We start from the raw sequence: 25404 nt of genomic DNA, 5'->3' as shown, positions 1-25404 counted from the left end.
TTTTCAAAACGTGTCAACATTTGCTATTTCTGCCTTTTGTTCCCTTTCTCTCCTGTAGACAAACAAGGCGGTGAATGAAGGGGACTTTCACCACGCCAGCTCCAGCTCCAGACGCGCCCTCTTCCTCGCCGTTCTTTCCATCACCATCGGCACTGGCATCTATGTGGGCGTGGCTGTGGCCCTTATCGCATACCTCTCCAAAAACAATCACTTGTAGCCTTCCCCGGGATCACTTCAGTGTTTCCCACCTTGAGGCTTTTTTGGACTTACCAGCAAAAGGTTATTCCCCTGCACTTTTAAGAGTCATGTCACATTTGATTGTGTGTAAAGCATCTTTGGTCATGATGACGAAATCGATTTTGTTTCTGTGCACTGTTTTTTTTATGTTTGTGGAATATTAAGGGAAAATTTTATGCTACGCACATGATATTTGTAAGTCAACATGAAATCAGAAGTGAACCTGTTTAAACCTATTTATTTTAGGTTCCTAGTTACATTGTGAACGGCCAAAAACGTTTTCTGATGAAAAGTAGTTATGGAGAAAGATCAAATTTCTGTCATCATTAATTCACCCTCATCAATGAAAAACCTCTATATAAGGTGGAACAATATATTTTATGAATTGTTTTTTGTTCATTCAAAGAAATTTAATTAGAGTAAATGCTGTTTGGTTACCAACATTCTTCAAAATTAGGTGAACTTTTTACAATTCTAATTCCAGCAAAGCTATATCATTTATTTTAATTTCACATTGTTTTACTCGGGAACACATCGGATTATGAAAACGAAATTGGTGTGAACACCGTTCATGTTGACTTCAATCTCAGTTTGTAAAAAACAGATTTGATTCCACATGTCAACAATCATTAATTTCTATTGAATGTTTTATATGGGGTGTTATTAAAAAAACATAGTCAGCAAGATGTGCTGCCGTGCTTTGAAGACTTTTTTAATAAGAGCTACAGAATTTTAAGGCCTGTGACACAGAAAGGTGCATTTTCAACACTCCTTTTGATATTAAGGTGACAAAATGAACATAAAGCCATATAGATGGGTTGCATTAGCATGTTTGTACTTTTTTCAGAATGTATGGGTGGGATCACGTATGTGGGGCTGTAACATACATTCCTGACTCTATATATACTGTAAATCCTAATCCTTTCACTTTCAACATGTCAGTCTGTAAAGGTGTAAACTGTCAACGTCAAATTATTTCTCCTATTTGGGAACCGCTAGCCAGCAAGCTCATGCTTATTAAATGTGATATTTTCATTCAAACCTGGTCTGGATTTTGCGAATGTTTTATTCTGAGGATGGTGAAAACTTTCTAGGTTTTTATGAAAATGCCATCACCAGTACCTATCTGACCAATTTACTGCATACATATTAAAGGGATATTGAACATATACATTTCTTACTATCGGTGATTGAAGTCCTGTTTGTTCTACTAAATGTCATACATTTTTTACAGTTGGACATCTCTGCCTTGAATATTAGCTATATGTCTGAGCTGATTCATACATTTTACATGCAGGATTGACTGAGGTTAGAATCTCGAAGGATTTATTTATATTTCCATCAAAAGTAAGTAGTGTGAGCATCTCTCTATACAGACGGAGATTAGAATACAAACATATGGCTTCCTAATTACAGAAACTCTCATGTTGCCTGAGCAGGAGGTTCATCTGAAAGTAATAACCAAAGACGCCAATACTACATATTAACCCCAAATACAGAATGTTATGAAATCTATCTTTTAAATGTATTTTTAAGTTCAAGTTTAAGTTTTTAAGTAAAAATCATAAGAAAATGCATATTCAATTTGAATACCTTGTTGATTGGTAGGTATATATGGATGTCTTTAAATACAGTCTTCTAAAGCACATCACTAAAGAAAAATGACTGTTTGGTATATTTTCATTAATAAAAAGTCACCAGATTAGTGTGTACAGTCATGTTTGTGTTGTCTAGGAAAATATGAGGGTCTTTTCAATCTTCCGAGCATTTATTGCATGATATTCATTTTCCAGGCTGACTCTCTCTCTCTCTCTTTCGAGCTTACAGAAAGCAACCTCTTTTATTCAAGATGAGTCATTTATTTGAATGTTATCATCTGCAGTCTTCCACTAACAGCACTGCACCACTTATTGCTCAAATAAACTTCATTGCTGCTGTCTGCGATACTTGATTCTGATTGGTCAATCATAGCTGGAGATGGTGGGCGAACTGTGGGCGATTCTAGATTCTGATCCTCATTTCACTTATAATGATTCCGGTTCCTTAATATTTCCAGTAGAGATTCCAAGTACCTGAGAAAACAGTTCTAATTGATCCTAATGATGTTATCGGGCGTATTTTACTAGCATGTTATTCGGTCCCCCTGTGCAACCTTGGATTTCCGGCGACAGACATGTGAGGGACGTCACAGATGCTTGTACTGTACGTTGCACCTGTAAATAAAGCCAGAGTTAATATTTCCTTCCTGTCTCATAATTGTGTGTCACTAAGGATATCACATAATGGCGACAAGGATAAGCGGAGGTGGATTTTGAGAGGCTGTAGAAAAGAACTGGCCACGAAAAGAGAACACGGAAAAAGGAGTGTGATGAAACAGCTCCCTTAACAAGTGTTAAAATAACATGGCAGTGCTGGTGGGAAGGGTGAGCCTTTTTGACAATGAGTCGCAATTGTGGGATAAATATAGTGAAATGTTGGAATTGTTGGAATTGTTTTTTCTTATCTAATGAAATTACCAAAGCGGGCAAAAAGAAGGCAATGTTGTTGAGAGGAGTTGGTGCAGCCACGTACAGTTTATTAAGAAGTTTGCTATGTCTCTTGACATCAGTTGATAAAACATATGTGGAATCGATAAACATGCTCAAAGACCATTACAATCCGAAGCCGAGTGAAATCTCGCAAAGATACAAATTTAATTCACGCACACAGAAGAGTGGCGAGACTGTTGCGGATTATGTGGCAGATATGAAAAAGTTAGCGAAACACTGAGAGTACGGGGCTCCACATCAACAAATGCTACGGGCCAGACTCGTGTGTGGAGTGAATGATGACAGAATGCAGAGACGCATACTGGTTGGAAGTGGATTTGACTTTCGACAAGGCGCTACATGTCTGTCAAGCAATGGGGTAAGCAAACAAAATTGTAAGGGATCTCCAAGGATTATCAGTTGATGAGCAAACACAGATAATAATGACACAAAAAGGGTATACTCAGCAGACAGAAGAGGGCAGAATAAAGACTTGGTGTGTTGAAAATGCTAAGGAAATCACGCGCCTTGTGATTGTTTGGAAGAATTGTTTGCCCAGTTGGCAGGAGGCCAAAAATTCTCCAAATTGGACATTAGACACGGGTATCCGCAGATCATGCTAGATGAAAGTGCAAAGAAGTTTGTCACTGTAAATACACACATAGGACTGTACACTTACAGTAGACTGTCTTTTGGAGTGGCATCCAGCCCCGCAATATTCCAACGCACCATGGAGGGAATTTTACAAAATTTACCTGGATGACATATTAGTCACCGGGTTCAGCGAGGAGGATCATTTGAAAAACCTGGATGAGGTGTTACCGCGGTTGAAGAAAAGTGGACTGAGACTCAAGAGAAGCAAGTGCAAGTTCCTGGGAAAAGAGGTGATTTTTCTGGGTCACAAGATCAGCGCTGCTGGAGTGCAGCCGGTCGCTGAGAAAGTCCAGGCCATACAAGAGGCACCTACACCACACCCGGTGAGTGAGCTGAAGGCTTATTTAGGTTTCTAAAACTATTACCACAAATTCCTGCCTAGCCTATCTTCTGTGTTAGCTCCATTACATGTACTTTTTAAGAAAGACACTCCATGCACCTGGAGCTGGGAGCAAAAGGAAGCTTTTGAAAAGTCCAAAAGTCTTCTACAGTCTTCGGGCACTACGATGTCAACAAACCCCTCATTCTGGCTTGCGGTGGTTCTCCTTATGGGGTGGGCACTGTTTTGTCACAGGATGACGGACGGAGCAGACCGCCCGATAGGGTTTGTGTCACGAACACTTATATTTGCAATTGGAGAAGGAGGCTCTCGCTGTAATTTTTGGAATAAAGAAATTCCACACATATATGTGTATGGGCGACAATTCACCAGTAATGGATCACAAACCAATGATCTCATTGTTTAATGAACTAAGGGAAGTGCCACAGATGGCTTCGCCTCGCATTCAGCAATGGGCTGTGACTCTTTGTGGATATGAATTCACAATTGTGTATTAAGCTGGCAAGGACCATCAGAATGCAGACGGCCCCAGCAGATTGCCGTTGACACAGAAAGAAGTGGAGACTCCAGAGGAGTAAGAGAGAGTACTCCTGCTGGAGGAAAGTTATGTACCGCTGAAGAGGGTGGAAAATGTGAGGAAGTGGACTGACAAAGATGATATCTTATCGTGGGTGAGAGAGTTTACCCTCAGGGGATGGCCAAGTAGAGTGGAGCAGTTTGTGTTTGGAGCTTATGCAAAGAAAAGAGGAGTTACGTGTGTAAGGAGGCTGTGTGTTATGAGGGGCGCATATTATCATTCTCCAGGTCGGTCAACCCTGCTGAAACACTTACACACCAATCACCCAGGAATAACCAGGATGAAAGGGTTGGCACGGAGGTACATGTGGTGGCCGCAGATGGATGCTGAAATAGAGAGTTTGGTCAAAACATGCACCAAATGCCAAGAGAATAGAAACTGTCCTCCTTGTGCACCGTTACATCCGTGGGGAGTGCCAAACCTGCCATGGAGAAGAATTCACATTGACTATGCTGGCCCGTGGATGGGTAAGATGTTTTTGATTATGGTTGAGGCCTATTTTAAATGGATAGAAGTTTACCCGTTGAATAAGTCCACAGCAGCGGTAACCATTCAATGCCTGATACAAAGTTTTAGCCAACACGGCGTACCGGAATTGGTGGTGTCGGACAATGGCAGTAGTTTCACAAGTATGGAGTTTCAGGAATTCATGGCCCGTAATGGTATCAAACACATCACAACAGCACCTTACCATGCACCATCCAACGGATTGGCTGAAGGGGCAGTCCAAACAATTAAAAGTCTGATGAGAAAGAGTGCTGGAGATTCCCTGGAGGTAAAGCTGGCTAGAGCCTTGTTCAGCTACAGGATAGCACCACAGTCCACAACAGGAAAATCGCCAGCTGAGCTCTTGTGTGGAAGGAAACTGGGGTCCACCTTGGACCTGATACATCCAGATTTTAAGAGTCAAGTGCAGGAAAAACAGTTGAAACAAAAACAGTATCATGATAAACATGCTAGAGCAAAACACCTGAGTGAAGGAGACAAAGTGTACACCAAGAATTTCAGATCAGGGCCTACCTTGATTATTATTCAAATGAGCACATGAAGATTGGAAATTCATCCTTGAGAGAATGTGCTATGTAGGCCTGGGTTTCATCTGATTCATGTGTGGTGCATGTCAAGTGTACTTAACTAAGTACATTTATATATGTACTTTTGTCAAATGTGCAGCTACCGTGGCTCCATTTTAAAACCTAGCGGACTTTATTGTTTTCTAATGACCTACGTAGGCAGCTTTTGATGGAGCATCCTTAACAATGTGGGACCTCATAAGAGACTAATGCAATCTTCCAATAAACAGAAAACATTTGACATTGAATTCATATGTTCACCGAATGGGTTCCATTTGCAGGTTTGAATTCTTTACTTCTTTTTCAACACTAAATCTAACATCACACACAAAGTTTGGGAATTTTCTTTTGAAAATGTTTTTTTGGGTTGTGGAATGTTCCAGGGTTTTCAGGAGGGTTTGTTTGGTTAACACAACAGGGATCATGACTATGTGTTTTATTTAAAACATCTTTCATTTGTAAGTGATTTAACGGTTGCAAGTTATGTTGCTATGGTTACTCTTCAGTTTCTATATTGTTTTAATTGATTTCTAGGCCGTTGATTATGTATTTTGGTAGTTAGAAAAATGTTGCTATGCAGTTTGTGTGGCGTTCTGGGTGGTTGCTAGGCCGTTGCTAAGGCTTCTGGTGGTTGGTTTTGACCAAGTGGGCCAATTGTGGCCAAGTTGTTAAAGAGATAGACTCATATGGGTGACCATAACTGACAAATAGGTCATTTTTCATACACCATATCAGGACTTTCTGATGTGGAGTTTTGTAATAAAAGTCCCCTCAATATCCTATATAGACTGATATTTTCTCTATGTTCAGATAGGGATTAAAAATAAACTACCTGTTTCTAGAAAGTGATTTCACCTCAGAATCATAGAACACCATCTCAGATTGGCACTCAAACAATATCAGGATATTCTGATGTGGAGTTTTGCCATAAAAGTCCCCTCAATATCCTATATAGGAAGTTTTTCTCTATCTTCAGATGGGGATTAAAAATAAACTACCTGTTTCTAGAAAATGATTTCACCTCAGAATCTTAGTACACCATCTCAGATTGGCACTCAAACAATATCAGGATATTCTGATCTGGAGTTTTGTCATAAAAGTCCCCTCAGTATCCTATATAGGAAGTTTTTCTCAATCTTCAGATGGGGATTAAAAATAAACTACCTGTTTCTAGAAAGTGATTTCACCTCAGAATCACAGAACACCATCTCAGATTGACACTCAAACAATATCAGGACATTCTGATGTGGAGTTTTTTAATAAAAGTCCCCTCAATATCCTATATAGACTGATATTTTCTCTATGTTCAGATAGGGATTAAAAATAAACTACCTGTTTCTAGAAAATGATTTCACCTCAGAATCACCGTACACCATCTCAGATTGGCACTCAAACAATATCAGGACATTCTGATGTGGAGTTTTGTCATAAAAGTCCCCTCAATATCCTATATAGGAAGTTGTTCTATATCTTCAGATGGGGATTAAAAATAAACTACCTGTTTCTGGAAAATGATTTCACCTCAGAATCTTAGTACACCATCTCAGATTGGCACTCAAACAATATCAGGATATTCTGATGTGGAGTTTTGTCATAAAAGTCCCCTCAATATCCTATATAGGAAGTTTTTCTCTATCTTCAGATGGGGATTAAAAATAAACTACCTGTTTCTAGAAAGTGATTTCACCTCAGAATCATAGAACACCATCTCAGATTGACACTCAAACAATATCAGGATATTCTGATGTGGAGTTTTTTAATAAAAGTCCCCTCAATATCCTATATAGACTGATATTTTCTCTATGTTCAGATAGGGATTAAAAATAAACTACCTGTTTCTAGAAAGTGATTTCACCTCAGAATCATAGAACACCATCTCAGATTGGCACTCAAACAATATCAGGATATTCTGATGTGGAGTTTTGTCATAAAAGTCCCCTCAATATCCTATATAGGAAGTTTTTCTCTATCTTCAGATGGGGATTAAAAATAAACTACCTGTTTCTAGAAAATGATTTCACCTCAGAATCTTAGTACACCATCTCAGATTGGCACTCAAACAATATCAGGATATTCTGATCTGGAGTTTTGTCATAAAAGTCCCCTCAATATCCTATATAGGAAGTTTTTCTCAATCTTCAGATGGGGATTAAAAATAAACTACCTGTTTCTAGAAAGTGATTTCACCTCAGAATCATAGAACACCATCTCAGATTGACACTCAAACAATATCAGGACATTCTGATGTGGAGTTTTTTAATAAAAGTCCCCTCAATTTCCTATATAGACTGATATTTTCTCTATGTTCAGATAGGGATTATAAATAAACTACCTGTTTCTAGAAAATGATTTCACCTCAGAATCACCGTACACCATCTCAGATTGGCACTCAAACAATATCAGGACATTCTGATGTGGAGTTTTGTCATAAAAGTCCCCTCAATATCCTATATAGGAAGTTGTTCTATATCTTCAGATGGGGATTAAAAATAAACTACCTGTTTCTGGAAAATGATTTCACCTCAGAATCTTAGTACACCATCTCAGATTGGCACTCAAACAATATCAGGATATTCTGATGTGGAGTTTGTTCATAAAAGTCCCCTCAATATCCTATATAGGAAGTTTTTCTTTATCTTCAGATGGGGATTAAAAATAAACTACCTGTTTCTAGAAAGTGATTTCACCTCAGAATCATAGAACACCATCTCAGATTGACATTCAAACAATATCAGGATATTCTGATGTGGAGTTTTTTAATAAAAGTCCCCTCAATATCCTATATAGACTGATATTTTCTCTATGTTCAGATAGGGATTAAAAATAAACTACCTGTTTCTAGAAAGTGATTTCACCTCAGAATCATAGAACACCATCTCAGATTGGCACTCAAACAATATCAGGATATTCTGATGTGGAGTTTTTTAATAAAAGTCCCCTCAATATCCTATATAGACTGATATTTTCTCTATGTTCAGATAGGGATTATAAATAAACTACCTGTTTCTACAAAGTGATTTCACCTCAGAATCATAGTACACCATCTCAGAATGACACTCAAACAATATCAGGATACGTTTTTAAATAACTCCCCCCCCAAATTTCCTATATACAGTATGCTGTTTTTAAAATTCACTCACACAATCTTTTCTTGTTGCTCATTAAAATATTCAGACAGTTTTATGACAATCTTATTGGTTTCAAAGACATTTAAAAGAGCATAGCTTTCAATTCCAGCTGTGTGCTCAATCCAACTGACACTGTTCATGGAACTGTTCAACAGTCACATTGGATCTAGAGTGGAATGGTAAAATTTCAATGAAATTATAAATATCTTCAGATTACAAGTTAATTTAATTGTATTAATTTATCTTTCATATTCAGCCTTTACTACACCAGCACAGACTAAAAAATGAGATCAAATTGTGAAATGACACTGAAATGTGAAAGGAAAAAAAATCTCACCCAGTGTGTAGAGGTTTTGCCATTGAACACATGGCACAGTTATTGGCCTCATCGAACCATAAAAAATATGTAAAAAATTAACCCGATATTAGCTTAACATATTTCAATTTGGTGCAGCAGATACAGCATTCAAATTTATAAATATTTTAAATTATATTTAGCATGCATGTATTTGTTATTTATGTATATTTATATTAATACTTAATGCATAATTTAAATTTGACCCTACAAGGAAAATTAAACACCAAATGTTATTGATTCACCCTAATTGTCTTTGAAAACTAAACATTGAAGACATGTTTTGTCTTTGTACAGTCCATTGTATTATCCATCCATCCATCCATCCATTTTCTTCCGTTTATACGGGGCCGGGTCGCGGGGGCAGCAGTCTAAGCAGGGATGCCCAGACTTCCCTCTCCCTAGACACTTCCTCCAGCTCTTCCGGGGGGACACCTAGGCGTTCCCAGGCCAGCCGGGAGACATAGTCCCTCCAGCTTGTCCTAGGTCTTCCCCGGGGTCTCCTCCCGGTGGGACATGCCCGGAACACCTTCCCGGGAAGACGTCTAGGGGGCATCCGGAAAAGATGCCCGAGCCACCTCAGCTGGCCCCTCTCGATGTGGAGGAGCAGCGGATCTACTCTGAGCTCCTCCCGAGTGACCGAGCTTCTCACCCTATCTCTAAGGGATCGCCCAGCCACCCTGCGGAGAAAAATCATTTTGGCCGCCTGTATCCGGGATCTTGTCCTTTCGGTCATGACCCACAGCTCATGACCATAGGTGAGAGTAGGAACGTAGATTGACCGGTAAATCGAGAGCTTCACCTTGCGGCTCAGCTCCTTCTTCACCACGACAGACCAGTACAGCGACCGCATTACTGCAGAAGCTGCACCGATCCGTCTGTCAATCTCCCGTTCCATCCTTCCCTCACTCGTGAACAAGACCCCCTCACCCAGATACTTGAATTCCTTCACTTGAGGCAGGAACTCTCCACCTACCTGAAGTGGGCAAGCCACCCTTTTCCGACTGAGAACCATGGCCTCAGATTTGGAGGCCATTGTATTATTTTAATAGCCAAAGTTCTTCAAAATATTTGTTTTTTTTGTTCTGCAGAAGAACAAAAGTCATAAAGGTTTAAAATAAGATAGTAAGTCCATTATAAAAGTGCCTTTTATGAACTACCCATTTAAGATTTATTTTGTATTGTGTACTTTTACATTAACATTAGGTATACTTTGTCAAGAGTCCAATAATTTCTGTTAATTTCAATCTCTCCTAATATCTGTAATTGATTTTTGCTTCTCATGGCATAATTTATATCTTCAGCCTTCTCCAACCTTCTCCCCTGCTACACTTGCCTCATAGATAATTTACTGTGTCATTTATTTTACAACTACCTTTTTTTTTAGAAAAAGCGATCTTCACCACTGTAATTTTGTTTGTGATACATGTTGTTTCATTTATTTGCTATTTCTGTGGCCTTCACAGACTGCATATAGGCTTCTTGATTTTGTCCAGGTAAAGGCATGCATTACCCTATAATCACATTTTCGATTTTTATACAGTACTATGCTTTTGGTTCTGTAAGGCTGGGGCTAAGGTGTCCACACCAAAAGGGTACCACATCCCGGGAAACACAGAACTTCATCCAATACAATGAACTCCCCAGTGGGTTTGCATCTCAATCTCAGACAGCATACAACAATGACTGATGAATGCCAACTCACACCTTTACATCCGTTCTCTTCTCCCCCTCTCATCACTCTCTCCAACTGAACTCAGAGCAAGCTGAGTATTTAAGGGAAGCTGGCAAAATATTCTTGGGAATTCTTACTACGATAAACCCGATGGTGCTGTGTTTGCATTCAGACTCCGATCGCATCTTTTTCTACTGTCAGATATCCGAATTTCTTGGACTCGTAGACTAATCTTTGAGGATTTGATGTTTTGTTTTTGTATTCTCTGAATTGAATTGTAATTGGTTGGAAACATTTACCTGACTAATGAATTGTCATGTTTGAATTTGTTCTGCATTTTTCTTATTAAATGCACTATATCCTTTGTTACCGCAAATCTACGTTCAGGTTAGTGACGGACTAAAAAATTAGGTGGAGCATTGGGGAACACCAGCTGAGATTTTAGAGCTCCGGCTGACTACTTGACATTAGTTTAAGTGTACTTGGACCGCAGGGGCCAATGTTTCCGTTTAAAACAGCACATATGTTGTCTGACCAATCTAGATAAGGTAAGTCCCAAACCTCTGGTTACTGGAATATTATACTAAGTGTACATAGGAAACTATGGTATGATTATGCAAAGCTACCTTCAGAGGAAGTAAGATTGGTCATGACCTCTGGTTAGAAATAATCATTACTTTAATTACGTTTTTATTGTAAGGGAACAGATAAAATAATACTTTCTGAGTGTTACTAGTCATAGAACCTCTGGGAGTGACCAAGACTGGCGAGTTTGTGACTGTCAGATCCGCTAGTAACGGCCGGCGCGAGACTCTAAGCGACACTGAGAATCGGATGAAGGAGTGTAATTTACACTATGGCAGAAGAACCAAACATTGACCAAAATTGCAGGATTATTATCACGCATAATAAGCAAATACAAATATTATCATTCAACGAGGTATCTTTTTTATCTTTGGGAGTCAGATAAATTAAGCAATGTTAAAATAACTGTAACAACCCAGACCGCTGGAAAGAAAGAACGCGCGCATGCCTTCACCATGCCACTTGGACTCCGCCATTGGGTCAGTGGTTGGTGGTTCTTCTTCTTTAACATGTTTTCACCACCTTTGAGTTCAATAATAAATTCAAGATATTAGACTCTGACATAGTAATGATTATAAGACCCCTTTGTGTTTGTGGCAGAAGCTGTCTGTAACTTATATGTGAATAAAATTTACCAGACAACCTTCAGTGCTAATAGAGATATTATACTAACCAATGTGTAGAAGAATTTAGCCAAAAAGGGTCATAATAAATTCTATTGTTAATATTCCTCTCTTTGATTTCCTGAGTTTTATTTACTGTTTTTAATGTTTGATTGCCTTTGCTAACCTGGAAATATTGATTAGCCCAGCCCACAACATATTGTGTTGTCCGGTATGTAATTTAGTCTAAATTTTGACATTCCTGAAATCTTTCTTATTTAAATTAATTTTACTAGGTGATCATAATGAATAGGTGTTTTGTCTGAAGATTAGTTAAAAATGATTTTCTTCAACAATCAAGCTAATTGATTTTCCTCAACATGTTTTGTTAAAGCTTCTTTAGAATACACTCTTTAAAAAACAGGTGCTTCAAAAGATAATTAAATGTCATAGAATAACCTTCTGGTTCCACAAAAATCTTTCTGTTTCACAAAAGGTTCTTTGTTGCGAAACTAGGTTTCTCAGATTATAAAAAGTAAGAAACGTCTCGGTTACGTCTGTAACCGTCGTTCCCAGATGGAGGGAACGAGACGTTGTGTTGAGAGACATACTTGCGTTTGATTCTGAGAACCTATCATCTCTGAGATAAAAATAAAAATGCCAATGGGGATTGGCGAATGGCCTGCCTACGCCAGTCTCCGCCCTTTACATACGGGTATAAAAGGAAGATAGCGGCGGTCATTTATCACCCTTTGTGCTGAGGAACCTGAGCGGTGCTCCTTCCAGCGGATCGGCAAAGCGTTGTGGCATGAAGACACAACGTCTCGTTCCCTCCATCAGGGAACGAAGGTTACAGACGTAACCGAGACATTCCCCTTCAGTCGGTCTCTCGAATTTGTGTCAAGATACGGTGCTGAGCCGTATTACGACCTCGAGCTGAGCGACACTGACTAGGCTAGCGAGTCACAAGTGAGCGGTGCAGCGAGATGTAACCTTCCAGTGAATAGTAGTGGACATACTGCAAAGCCTGTACTGACAGTCATCACCGACAGGGCGTTCGGCTTGTAGTGAGGCGCCATCCGGAGCCGTCGCACTGGGAAAGAACACTGCTCTCCTCTTGGAGAGTGCGTTACGAAGACCACATCCTGCCGTACGGGAGGTAACATGTGGAATACAGACATGGTGTCCTGTAGGAGATGACATGCGAAGAAGGTTATAGAACCTTGCGAAGGTGCTGGGCGTAGCCCAACCCGCAGCTTGACAAATATCTGCCAGAGAGGCATCTTTGGCCAGTGCCCAGGAGGAGGCCATACTCTGAGTGGAGTGGCTCTCACTGCAAGAGCGCACGGGCGATCTTGGGAACGGTATGCCATGGAGATGGCGTCCACGATCCAGTGTGCCAATCTCTGTTTTGAGACAGCCATCCCCTGGTGCTGTCTCCCGAAACAGACAAACAGCTGCTCGGACCTTCTCAGGTCCTGTGTGCGGTCTAGGTAGAGGCGCAAGGTGCGTACCGGACACAGCACATCGGAGGTTTGGTCTTCATCCCAAGGGGGAAGCGCCTGGAGGTTCACCACCTGGTCCCTGAAGGGAGTAGTGGGAACCTTGGGCACGTAGCCGGGTGAATAAAGAGTGAATAATAAGCAGACAAAAAATTCACATCCTTTTTTAGATAAAAAATAAATAGCAATTTAATGATAATATGATTTTATTGGGTAATTAATTTCCCCCAAAAATGTGTGAGCTGCAAAATCGTGGACAGACAATATTTAATAGCTTGTACAACTGTTTGATATCTGTCAATATCAGTTTCATTAAAATATGCTAAAAAATATTAAAAAAATCTTCTGGATCAGCATTAAACCATCTGAACATGTGTAGAGCATGGTACATCAAGAAGGCACAGAAAAATTAAAAAAGACTATTTGTGATCACTATTGTGATCAATTGGCTTTAATGTGTAAATCAGAATCATTTCTAAAACATTGTAATAAGATGTACATTCATATAGCCAGGGCAAGCTGTTATGTTCACATACTCAAGAGCAAAGAGTCAACACCTAAACTAAGAAAACAAAAACAAATGACAAATGCTTAAACTTTTTACCATCTAGTAGACTTAAATATTTAATCAGAATAATTAGTAGACAGTAAAAAAATAACATCTTTGTCAAAACGTAGTCATTATTCCGTATAAGCATCACAAAAAAAGGATATAATTGAAGTGAGGTGGAATTAAGGAATCCAGCAGTGAATAAAAACACAAACTAAATTTTTCGATTTCTAATGGAATGATTTTCTAGGAACATAAAGTTTCCCTTTCCCAACTGAAAATGTGGAAGAAAGCCGATATGAGACATTTATATTGCATTATATTGCATAACTCCACATCAAAAAGCCCTGATATTGTTTGAGTGCCAATCAGAGATGGTGTTCTATGATTCTGAGGTGAAATCACTTTCTAGAAACAGGTAGTTTATTTTTAATCCCTATCTGAACATAGAGAATAAACTTTCTATATAGGATATTGAGGGGACTTTTATTAAAAAACTCCACATCAGAATGTCCTGATATTGTGTGAGTGCCAATCAGAGATGGTGCACTATGATTCTAAGGTGAAATCACTTTCTAGAAACAGGTAGTTTATTTTTATTTTTCATCTGAAGGTAGAGAAAAAACTTCCTACATAGGATATTTAGGGGACTTTTATTAAAAAACTCCACATCAGAATGTCCTGATATTGTTTGAGTGCCAATCTGAGATGGTGTACTGTGATTCTGAGGTGAAATCATTTTCTAGAAACAGGTAGTTTATTTTTAATCCCTATCTGAACATAGAGAATAAACTTTCTATATAGGATATTGAGGGGACTTTTATTAAAAAACTCCACATCAGAATGTCCTGATATTGTTTGAGTGCCAATCTGAGATGGTGTACTAAGATTCTGAGGTGAAATCATTTTCTAGAAACAGGTAGTTTATTTTTAATCCCCATCTGAATATAGAGAAAAACTTCCTATATAGGATATTGAGGGGACTTTTATGACAAAACTCCACATCAGAATATCCTGATATTTTTTGAGTGCCAATCTGAGATGGTGTACTAAGATTCTGAGGTGAAGTCATTTTCTAGAAACAGGTAGTTTATTTTTAATCCCTATCTGAACATAGAGAAAAACTTCCTATATAGGATATTGAGGGGAGTTTTATGACAAAACTCCAAATCAGAATGTGCTGATATTGTTTGAGTGCCAATCTGAGATGGTGTTCTATGATTCTGAGGTGAAATCACTTTCTAGAAACAGGTAGTTTATTTTTAATCCCTATCTGAACATAGAGAAAATATCAGTCTATATAGGATATTGAGGGGATTTTTATTTAAAAACTCCACATCAGAATATCCTGATATTGGTTGAGTGGCAATCTGAGATGGTGCACTATGATTCGGAGGTGAAATAATTTTCTAGAAACAGGTAGTTTATTTTTAATCCCCATGTGAAGATAGAGAAAAACTTCCTATATAGGATATTGAGGGGACTTTTATGACAAAACTCCACATCAGAATATCCTGATATTGTTTTTGTGTCAATCTGAGATGGTGTACTATGATTCTGAGGTGAAATCACTTTCTAGAAACAGGTAGTTTATTTTTAATCCCCATCTGAAGATAGAGAAAAACTTCCTATATAGGATATTGAGGGGACTTTTATGACAAAACTCCACATCAGAATATCCTGATATTGTTTGAGTGCCAATCTGAGATGGTATACTAAGATTCTGAGGTGAAATCATTTTCTAGAAACAGGTAGTTTATTTTTAATCCCCATCTGAATATAGAGAAAAACTTCCTATATAGGATATTGAGGGGACTTTTATGACAAAACTCCACATCAGAATATCCTGATATTTTTTGAGTGCCAATCTGAGATGGTGTACTAAGATTCTGAGGTGAAGTCATTTTCTAGAAACAGGTAGTTTATTTTTAATCCCTATCTGAACATAGAGAAAAACTTCCTATATAGGATATTGAGGGGACTTTTATGACAAAACTCCAAATCAGAATGTGCTGATATTGTTTGAGTGTCAATCTGAGATGGTGTTCTATGATTCTGAGGTGAAATCACTTTCTAGAAACAGGTAGTTTATTTTTAATCCCTATCTGAACATAGAGAAAATATCAGTCTATATAGGATATTGAGGGGATTTTTATTAAAAAACTCCACATCAGAATATCCTGATATTGGTTGAGTGGCAATCTGAGATGGTGTTCTATGATTCTGAGGTGAAATCACTTTCTAGAAACAGGTAGTTTATTTTTAATCCCTATCTGAACATAGAGAAAATATCAGTCTATATAGGATATTGAGGGGATTTTTATTAAAAAACTCCACATCAGAATATCCTGATATTGGTTGAGTGGCAATCTGAGATGGTGCACTATGATTCGGAGGTGAAATAATTTTCTAGAAACAGGTAGTGTATTTTTAATCCCCATCTGAACATAGAGAAAATATCAGTCTATATAGGATATTGAGGGGACTTTTATTAAAAAACTCCACATCAGAATATCCTGATATTGGTTGAGTGGCAATCTGAGATGGTGCACTATGATTCTGAGGTGAAATACTTTTCTAGAAACAGGTAGTTTATTTTTAATCCCCATCTGAAGATAGAGAAAAACTTCCTATATAGGATATTGAGGGGACTTTTATGACAAAACTCCACATCAGAATGTCCTGATATTGTTTGAGTGCCAATCTGAGATGGTGTACTGTGATTCTGAGGTGAAATAATTTTCTAGAAACAGGTAGTTTATTTTTAATCCCTATCTGAACATAGAGAAAATATCAGTCTATATAGGATATTGAGGGGACTTTTATTAAAAAACTCCACATCAGAATATCCTGATATTGGTTGAGTGGCAATCTGAGATGGTGCACTATGATTCTGAGGTGAAATAATTTTCTAGAAACAGGTAGTTTATTTTTAATCCCCATCTGAACATAGAGAAAATATCAGTCTACATAGGAAATTGAGGGGACTTTTATTAAAAAACTCCACATCAGAATGTCCTGATATTGTTTGAGTGTCAATCTGAGATGGTGTTCTATGATTCTGAGGTGAAATCACTTTCTAGAAACAGGTAGTTTATTTTTAATCCCCATCTGAAGATAGAGAAAAACTTCCTATATAGGATATTGAGGGGACTTTTATGACAAAACTCCACATCAGAATATCCTGATATTGTTTGAGTGCCAATCTGAGATGGTGTACTGTGATTCTGAGGTGAAATCATTTTCTAGAAACAGGTAGTTTATTTTTAATCCCCATCTGAACATAGAGAAAAACTTCCTATATAGGATATTGAGGGGACTTTTATGACAAAACTCCAAATCAGAATGTGCTGATATTGTTTGAGTGCCAATCTGAGATGGTGTTCTATGATTCTGAGGTGAAATAATTTTCTAGAAACAGGTAGTTTATTTTTAATCCCCATCTGAATATAGAGAAAAACTTCCTATATAGGATATTGAGGGGACTTTTATGACAAAACTCCACATCAGAATATCCTGATATTTTTTGAGTGCCAATCTGAGATGGTGTACTAAGATTCTGAGGTGAAGTCATTTTCTAGAAACAGGTAGTTTATTTTTAATCCCTATCTGAACATAGAGAAAAACTTCCTATATAGGATATTGAGGGGACTTTTATGACAAAACTCCAAATCAGAATGTGCTGATATTGTTTGAGTGTCAATCTGAGATGGTGTACTATGATTCTGAGGTGAAATCACTTTCTAGAAACAGGTAGTTTATTTTTAATCCCTATCTGAACATAGAGAAAATATCAGTCTATATAGGATATTGAGGGGATTTTTATTAAAAAACTCCACATCAGAATATCCTGATATTGGTTGAGTGGCAATCTGAGATGGTGCACTATGATTCGGAGGTGAAATAATTTTCTAGAAACAGGTAGTTTATTTTTAATCCCCATGTGAAGATAGAGAAAAACTTCCTATATAGGATATTGAGGGGACTTTTATGACAAAACTCCACATCAGAATATCCTGATATTGTTTTTGTGTCAATCTGAGATGGTGTACTATGATTCTGAGGTGAAATCACTTTCTAGAAACAGGTAGTTTATTTTTAATCCCCATCTGAATATAGAGAAAAACTTCCTATATAGGATATTGAGGGGACTTTTATGACAAAACTCCACATCAGAATATCCTGATATTTTTTGAGTGCCAATCTGAGATGGTGTACTAAGATTCTGAGGTGAAGTCATTTTCTAGAAACAGGTAGTTTATTTTTAATCCCTATCTGAACATAGAGAAAAACTTCCTATATAGGATATTGAGGGGACTTTTATGACAAAACTCCAAATCAGAATGTGCTGATATTGTTTGAGTGCCAATCTGAAATGGTGTTCTATGATTCTGAGGTGAAATCACTTTCTAGAAACAGGTAGTTTATTTTTAATCCCTATCTGAACATAGAGAAAATATCAGTCTATATAGGATATTGAGGGGATTTTTATTAAAAAACTCCACATCAGAATATCCTGATATTGGTTGAGTGGCAATCTGAGATCGTGCACTATGATTCGGAGGTGAAATAATTTTCTAGAAACAGGTAGTTTATTTTTAATCCCCATGTGAAGATAGAGAAAAACTTCCTATATAGGATATTGAGGGGACTTTTATGACAAAACTCCACATCAGAATATCCTGATATTGTTTTTGTGTCAATCTGAGATGGTGTACTATGATTCTGAGGTGAAATCACTTTCTAGAAACAGGTAGTTTATTTTTAATCCCCATCTGAAGATAGAGAAAAACTTCCTATATAGGATATTGAGGGGACTTTTATGACAAAACTCCACATCAGAATATCCTGATATTGGTTGAGTGGCAATCTGAGATGGTGCACTATGATTCGGAGGTGAAATAATTTTCTAGAAACAGGTAGTTTATTTTTAATCCCCATGTGAAGATAGAGAAAAACTTCCTATATAGGATATTGAGGGGACTTTTATGACAAAACTCCACATCAGAATATCCTGATATTGTTTTTGTGTCAATCTGAGATGGTGTACTAAGATTCTGAGGTGAAATCACTTTCTAGAAACAGGTAGTTTATTTTTAATCCCTATCTGAACATAGAGAAAATATCAGTCTATATAGGATATTGAGGGGACTTTTATTAAAAAACTCCACATCAGAATATCCTGATATTGTTTGAGTGTCAATCTGAGATGGTGTTCTATGATTCTGAGGTGAAATCACTTTCTAGAAACAGGTAGTTTATTTTTAATCCCCATCTGAAGATAAAGAAAAACTTCCTATATAGGATATTGAGGGGACTTTTATGAACAAACTCCACATCAGAATATCCTGATATTGTTTGAGTGCCAATCTGAGATGGTGTGCTAAGATTCTGAGGTGAAATCATTTTCCAGAAACAGGTAGTTTATTTTTAATCCCCATCTGAAGATATAGAACAACTTCCTATATAGGATATTGAGGGGACTTTTGTGACAAAACTCCACATCAGAATGTCCTGATATTGTTTGAGTGCCAATCTGAGATGGTGTACGGTGATTCTGAGGTGAAATCATTTTCTAGAAACAGGTAGTTTATTTATAATCCCTATCTGAACATAGAGAAAATATCAGTCTATATAGGAAATTGAGGGGACTTTTATTAAAAAACTCCACATCAGAATGTCCTGATATTGTTTGAGTGTCAATCTGAGATGGTGTTCTATGATTCTGAGGTGAAATCACTTTCTAGAAACAGGTAGTTTATTTTTAATCCCCATCTGAAGATTGAGAAAAACTTCCTATATAGGATATTGAGGGGACTTTTATGACAAAACTCCAGATCAGAATATCCTGATATTGTTTGAGTGCCAATCTGAGATGGTGTACTAAGATTCTGAGGTGAAATCATTTTCTAGAAACAGGTAGTTTATTTTTAATCCCCATCTGAAGATAGAGAAAAACTTCCTATATAGGATATTGAGGGGACTTTTATGACAAAACTCCACATCAGAATATCCTGATATTGTTTGAGTGTCAATCTGAGATGGTGTTCTATGATTCTGAGGTGAAATAATTTTCTAGAAACAGGTAGTTTATTTGTAATCCCTATCTGAACATAGAGAAAATATCAGTCTATATAGGATATTGAGGGGACTTTTATTAGAAAACTCCACATCAGAATATCCTGATATTGTTTAAGTGTCAATCTGAGATGGTGTTCTATGATTCTGAGGTGAAATCACTTTCTAGAAACAGGTAGTTTATTTTTAATCCCCATCTGAAGATAGAGAAAAACTTCCTATATAGGATATTGAGGGGACTTTTATGACAAAACTCCACATCAGAATATCCTGATATTGTTTGAGTTTCAATCTGAGATGGTGTACTATGATTCTGAGGTGAAATAATTTTCTAGAAACAGGTAGTTTATTTGTAATCCCTATCTGAACATAGAGAAAATATCAGTCTATATAGGATATTGAGGGGACTTTTATTAGAAAACTCCACATCAGAATATCCTGATATTGTTTAAGTGTCAATCTGAGATGGTGTTCTATGATTCTGAGGTGAAATCACTTTCTAGAAACAGGTAGTTTATTTTTAATCCCTATCTAAACATAGAGAAAATATCAGTCTATATAGGATATTGAGGGGACTTTTATTACAAAACTCCACATCAGAAAGTCCTGATATGGTGTATGAAAAATTTCCTATTTGTCAGTTATGGTCACCCATATGAGTCTGTCTCTTTAACAACTGGGCCACAACTGGCACACTAGGTCAAAACCAACCACCAGAAGCCTTAGCAACGCTCTAGCAACCACCCAGAACGCCACACAAACTGCATAGCAACACTTTTCTAACCACCAAAATACATAATCAACGGCCTAGAAATCAAATAAAACATTATAGAAACTGAAGAGTAACCATAGCAACATCACTTGCAACCGTTAAATCACTTACAAATGAAAGTGTCCGAAACCGCTTTTATTTTGAAATTTGTCGTCCCGCGCTACTACCGCAATCTTTCATATATGCGCGCAGAGAAAACCAATGTGAGGGCTGGCTTGACCGACGTTTTCAAAGTGGAGGCTGGCCTGACCGCAGTCTTTTAGTAATGAAATAAAATCAAATAAACTGCCATGTATGTAGTGCAACTTAAAGCGGTTTACAATACATACAAACAGAAACAAGCTAAGTACAAAGTGACATTCTGTCTATCATTGACACTTCTGGCATCTGTCATCAATACCTGCATTCGTGAGATATTTATTTTTTATATTTTTTACTACCCTTGAATGCTGCTGGTTCAAACCTTCAAACTGAGTGGCAGACCTGATTAATTGCTTCTCTCGTGTACGAAAGGTCACGTATTCGAAAAGTTGCGCGTTCAAACTTATTGTCGCACATTTCTATTTGCATGTATGTGCACAAATAGTGCAAGTATGTAAAAATAAATATTATGTCACTTTAGTTATGAAAAAAATCATGCGCACCTGTTAAATTCACAAGTTTCGAGTGCAAGAGCTAGGTTGGTGGTTCAAAACTCGTGTTGCGCATTTATGCATTTCAATTTGCAAGTATGTTCACGAATAGTGCAAGCATGTCAACAAACAAAATGTAATGCCATTTAAGTATTGAAAGCAAATAAAGTGCGATGTATGTAGTGAAACGTAAAGCGGTTTACAATACATGTAAATACATAGAAACAGAAACAAGCTAAGTACAAAATGACATTCTGTCTTGCATTGTCACTTCTAACATCTGTCATCAATAACTGCGTTCGTGAAATATATTATTCTTTTTTTTTTGTACTACCCTTGAACGCTGATGTGTCAAGCATGCAAACTGAGTGGCAGACCTGACAGTTTGCATGTCTCGTGTACGAAAAGGTTGTGGTTTCTAACCTTGTGCCGCACATTTCAATTTACATGTATGTGCACAAATAGTGCAAGTATGTAAACAAAAGAAATGTCATGTCACTTTAGTTTTAGTAACAAGAGTTAATAGGTTCAAACCTTTTGTTGTGCATTTATACATTTCATTTTGCAATTATGTGTATGTGCACAAATAGAGCAAGTATGTTAACAAACAAAATATATTTTATAGTCATTTAATAATATAAATTAAAGTGTGATGTATTTAGTGCAACTTAAAGTGGTTTATAATACGTAGTTTTATTGCAGCTATGACACATCAGAGGGGATCTGCCCCTCCCGGCTGAGCCTGGTTCAATCATGGGAGTTTGGGTTCCTCGCCACAGCAGGGCAGTGTTGGCCTGCTCACCGGGATACTGCATTTATTTATTTATTTATAAATTAGATATCATTTATTAGAATGATCTTACTCGTTGTATAAATACCATGCACTCTGCTGTGTTTTACCTTTTCTGTTTTTCCTGTTTGCCCCTGTAAAGCTGCTTTGAAACAATACACATTGTGAAAAGCGCTATATAAATAAACTTGAATTTAATTGAAGTTCCTCGCCACCGTTTGCATACTGTTTGCACTATTTTCCTGGCCGGGGGGCTGCTTTAGAATTCAGAAGTTTTACATGATTAATATTGCATATAGGAATTTCCATTTATATTCCGTTTAATATTTGACCTGTGGTTCTCTCTCCTTTATCTCAAATGTGTGATTTTACTGTGCGTGTGTGCGAGTGTGTTTGCGTGTGTGCGTCAATGTCAATGTGTGTAAGTATGTATGCTAGGGTGACCACCCGTCCCGCGTAGCGCGTGCGCGCACAGCGTTTGAAGCCCAATTCATGCGTCCCGCAAATTGAGGCCGTGTCACGCATAATGCTTGCTCAAAAAAAAGTTGGTCGCTCTATATCCTCGAGCCCCAGGCAGCCAAACGAACATTACTTGACAGTTCAGCACGCTACTGTTGCCACACCCACCCCTCAGTTGAACTGCTGACTAGGTTGTTCCGTTGTTGTCATGACAGCGCGCGCACATGCACACACTGGGAACATAGTTGCCAAGTCCGCTTGTTTTTTTATCAAATCGCGTTAAAAAATCCTAAATTGCGGGTAGCGTTTTTTGGGGCTTATCTAAAAAATTATTTGTTGCTTGTTAGAAAAATGCTGCTCATCCGTGCCTTCGTGAAACCAGGCTCTGTATCCTTACATGATTGTGAGCAACATTTCACTATTCGTTATCTCCCAAACTAAAAAGACAAAAGCAACTATACTTTTTGAAAAGGTATAAATATTTATATAGATAATATTTATAGAAAATCAATCATGATTAAAACAGTAAAGCAGTATCTTGTATTTTTTATAATAATCTGTTTTTAGAGAATCTCTTTTAAGTTCATCCCATCTGTGTGTGTCTCCACAATATTATTAAAAAAAAAATACACATTGGGTGCCTTTTCATGAGCATACATCAGCAATTACAGATGTTTAGGGGAATAGGACATTATTAATATACAATGTAAGGTGGTATGTGCTAGAAATGTCCGAGGGGTGGGGGCACCGCCGCGCCATGCAATGTCCCACATTGTCCCTCAGAAACATACCCCTTGTCCCCCCTTGGGCTTATTAGCAGGTGGTCACCCTAATGTATGCATATTGTGTGTGTGGAGCATTTGTATGTCTGTCTTTTGTGTTTTCACCTTTTTCTTGTTTTTACAGGTATATGATCTTAGTTTTTTTACTTATAGTCAATGTGTCTCATTACAGCTGCTTTAACAATGAAAGTTGTAAAAAGCGCTATATAAATAAAGTTGAGTAAAGTTGACAGCAGGACAGAGCAGAGACGTTTCTGACTTTTTTAAACATACTGAGCCAGAAAAATTATATTTTATTTTCGAGAATATGACACGTTTATGTAGATCAAAACAGCCCAACAGTATATTAAATTAACAAACCTTACAAATTCAAGAACACAAAAATACACCGATATTGTTAATTTAACAACCTCATATACAGTAAAATCTTAAAACACTGAAATGTACTGTTTTTGTTAATTACAAACCTTTATTTAACTAAAAAAATGTATACAGGCACGCAATGAATCTCGGGATAGCAACGCTGTGAAGGATACATTCGTTCTATCATTAAAAAGCTGCGCAAATAAGGTCGCATTTTGCCGCTGCTTTTGAAGCAATCTTTGAATCGACACAGCCTCACCAGCCTTCAGTTCCGCTTATGTGACGCAATCGATCTTAACATTCACCCTTCAAAGTACGCACCCCCCGAATTGGGGCACAGCCTATATTGTGTTTAATTTTAATCAGATACAGTTAACCACTGCTCAACTTTTGTTTTTCAATAAGGTGGACAAACAAGATGTTTTAGAGATTTTCAACTAATATAAATTCTGTGATGTGTCATCTATCACTGAATTGCTTTTTTTTGACATAAGTTGTATAAGTTCATTATTGTGAGCAAGATATTTAAGTCACATTTCATATTTGCTATATATTTAAGTTTAGAATAAATTATATTTAAAATACATATCTATTATACATTTAAATTATTATAAAATATTTAATTATGTATATTCAGAATTGTTTGAAAAGATAATACTTTTTTACTTAAATATACATGTGATTGCAAGAGTAAAGCTGTCTAGTGACCAGATATCTCTCTTATTGGTGATTGGTAATGACAAGCAGTCTGGCTTCAAAACGAACCACTCCACTGAGACTGCACTGCTATCGGTCACAGAAGCACTGCGGCTAGCCAAGGTGGATTCTAAATCCTCGGTCCTGATTCTGCTAGACTTATCTGCAGCATTTGACACTGTCAATCACCAGACACTGCTAGCAACCTTGTCATCACTAAGAATCTCAGGCTCCCCTCTCCGCTGGTTCAAATCCTACCTCTCCAACAGATCCTTCAGGATGTGTCGCTGTCCACTGCTCACCACTTGATCACTGGGGTCCCTCAGTGATCGGTGCTTGGTCCACTTCTTTTTTCCATCTACACGACATCCTTGGGACCCATCATACAGGCACATGGCTTCTCATATCACTGTTATGCTGACAACACCCAGATCTACATCTCGTTTCACCCAGACGATGCCACTGTAGCAGCTCGCATTACAGCTTGTCTTGAGGACATCTCAGATCGGAACCTCCGAGTGGCTCTTGGACCCACGTTAGGGTCCCAAGAGGGTATGGAGCGGAGGCGAGGCGGATTCCGCCCTCTCATGCCCCTTAGGAACCTGGTGACCAGGTCGTGTTGCCCTAGAAACTTTCCATCAACTGAGTCGTGATGAGTGGCGATAGCGACTACATACAAATTCAGTGTGGACGGGAGATGTTAGTCTCCAGTCTCATAAGGAGGACAGCACAATCCTGATGAATCCGTTCTTTCTCGTTAAGAGGGACACCGGGACGAGAAGAGGCGACGTCTAGAGGCGTGTAACCGCCTAGGTGGGTGATGGTCTCTGCCGTAAAGGGGGAGTAGCCAACTCAGGATCTTCTCGTCCCGTCTAGAGACCAGACATGGGTGTTCCAGAGGTCTGATCTGGGATGCCAGAACGTTTCCTTCCCCTGAGAGAACAGATCCTCTGTCAGGGGAAGGGTTCAGGGGGAGTCGCTGTCCAGAGCATCAACTCTGAAGCCAAGTGCGGTAAGACCAGTGCG

The 25404-nt window shown here is 38.0% G+C and overlaps 1 protein-coding gene and 1 pseudogene across 2 annotated transcripts in view; both read left to right on the top strand.

Moving 5' to 3' along the window:
* The window catches only part of LOC130432134 (synapse differentiation-inducing gene protein 1), a 71201-nt gene that overhangs the window by 33308 nt on the left and 12489 nt on the right, over positions 1-25404 (top strand). Inside the window, exon 4 of one of the 2 annotated variants that reach the window (XR_008908427.1) lies at positions 59-279. Coding sequence is in view for 1 of the 2 variants with exons in the window: in XM_056761393.1 (XP_056617371.1) it covers positions 59-217 (159 nt within the window). In the remaining variant the exon portion in view is untranslated. Of the gene's footprint in view, positions 1-58; positions 2091-25404 lie in introns of those variants that run through there. The other variant, XM_056761393.1, reaches the window with a different exon arrangement.
* LOC130432006 (uncharacterized protein K02A2.6-like) lies at positions 3126-5384 on the top strand (annotated as a pseudogene).

Source organism: Triplophysa dalaica, chromosome 11 (genome assembly GCF_015846415.1).
Source record: "Triplophysa dalaica isolate WHDGS20190420 chromosome 11, ASM1584641v1, whole genome shotgun sequence".
In the NCBI taxonomy this organism is placed as follows: Eukaryota; Metazoa; Chordata; class Actinopteri; order Cypriniformes; family Nemacheilidae; genus Triplophysa; species Triplophysa dalaica.
This window is presented reverse-complemented; position numbering and strand designations above follow the sequence as displayed.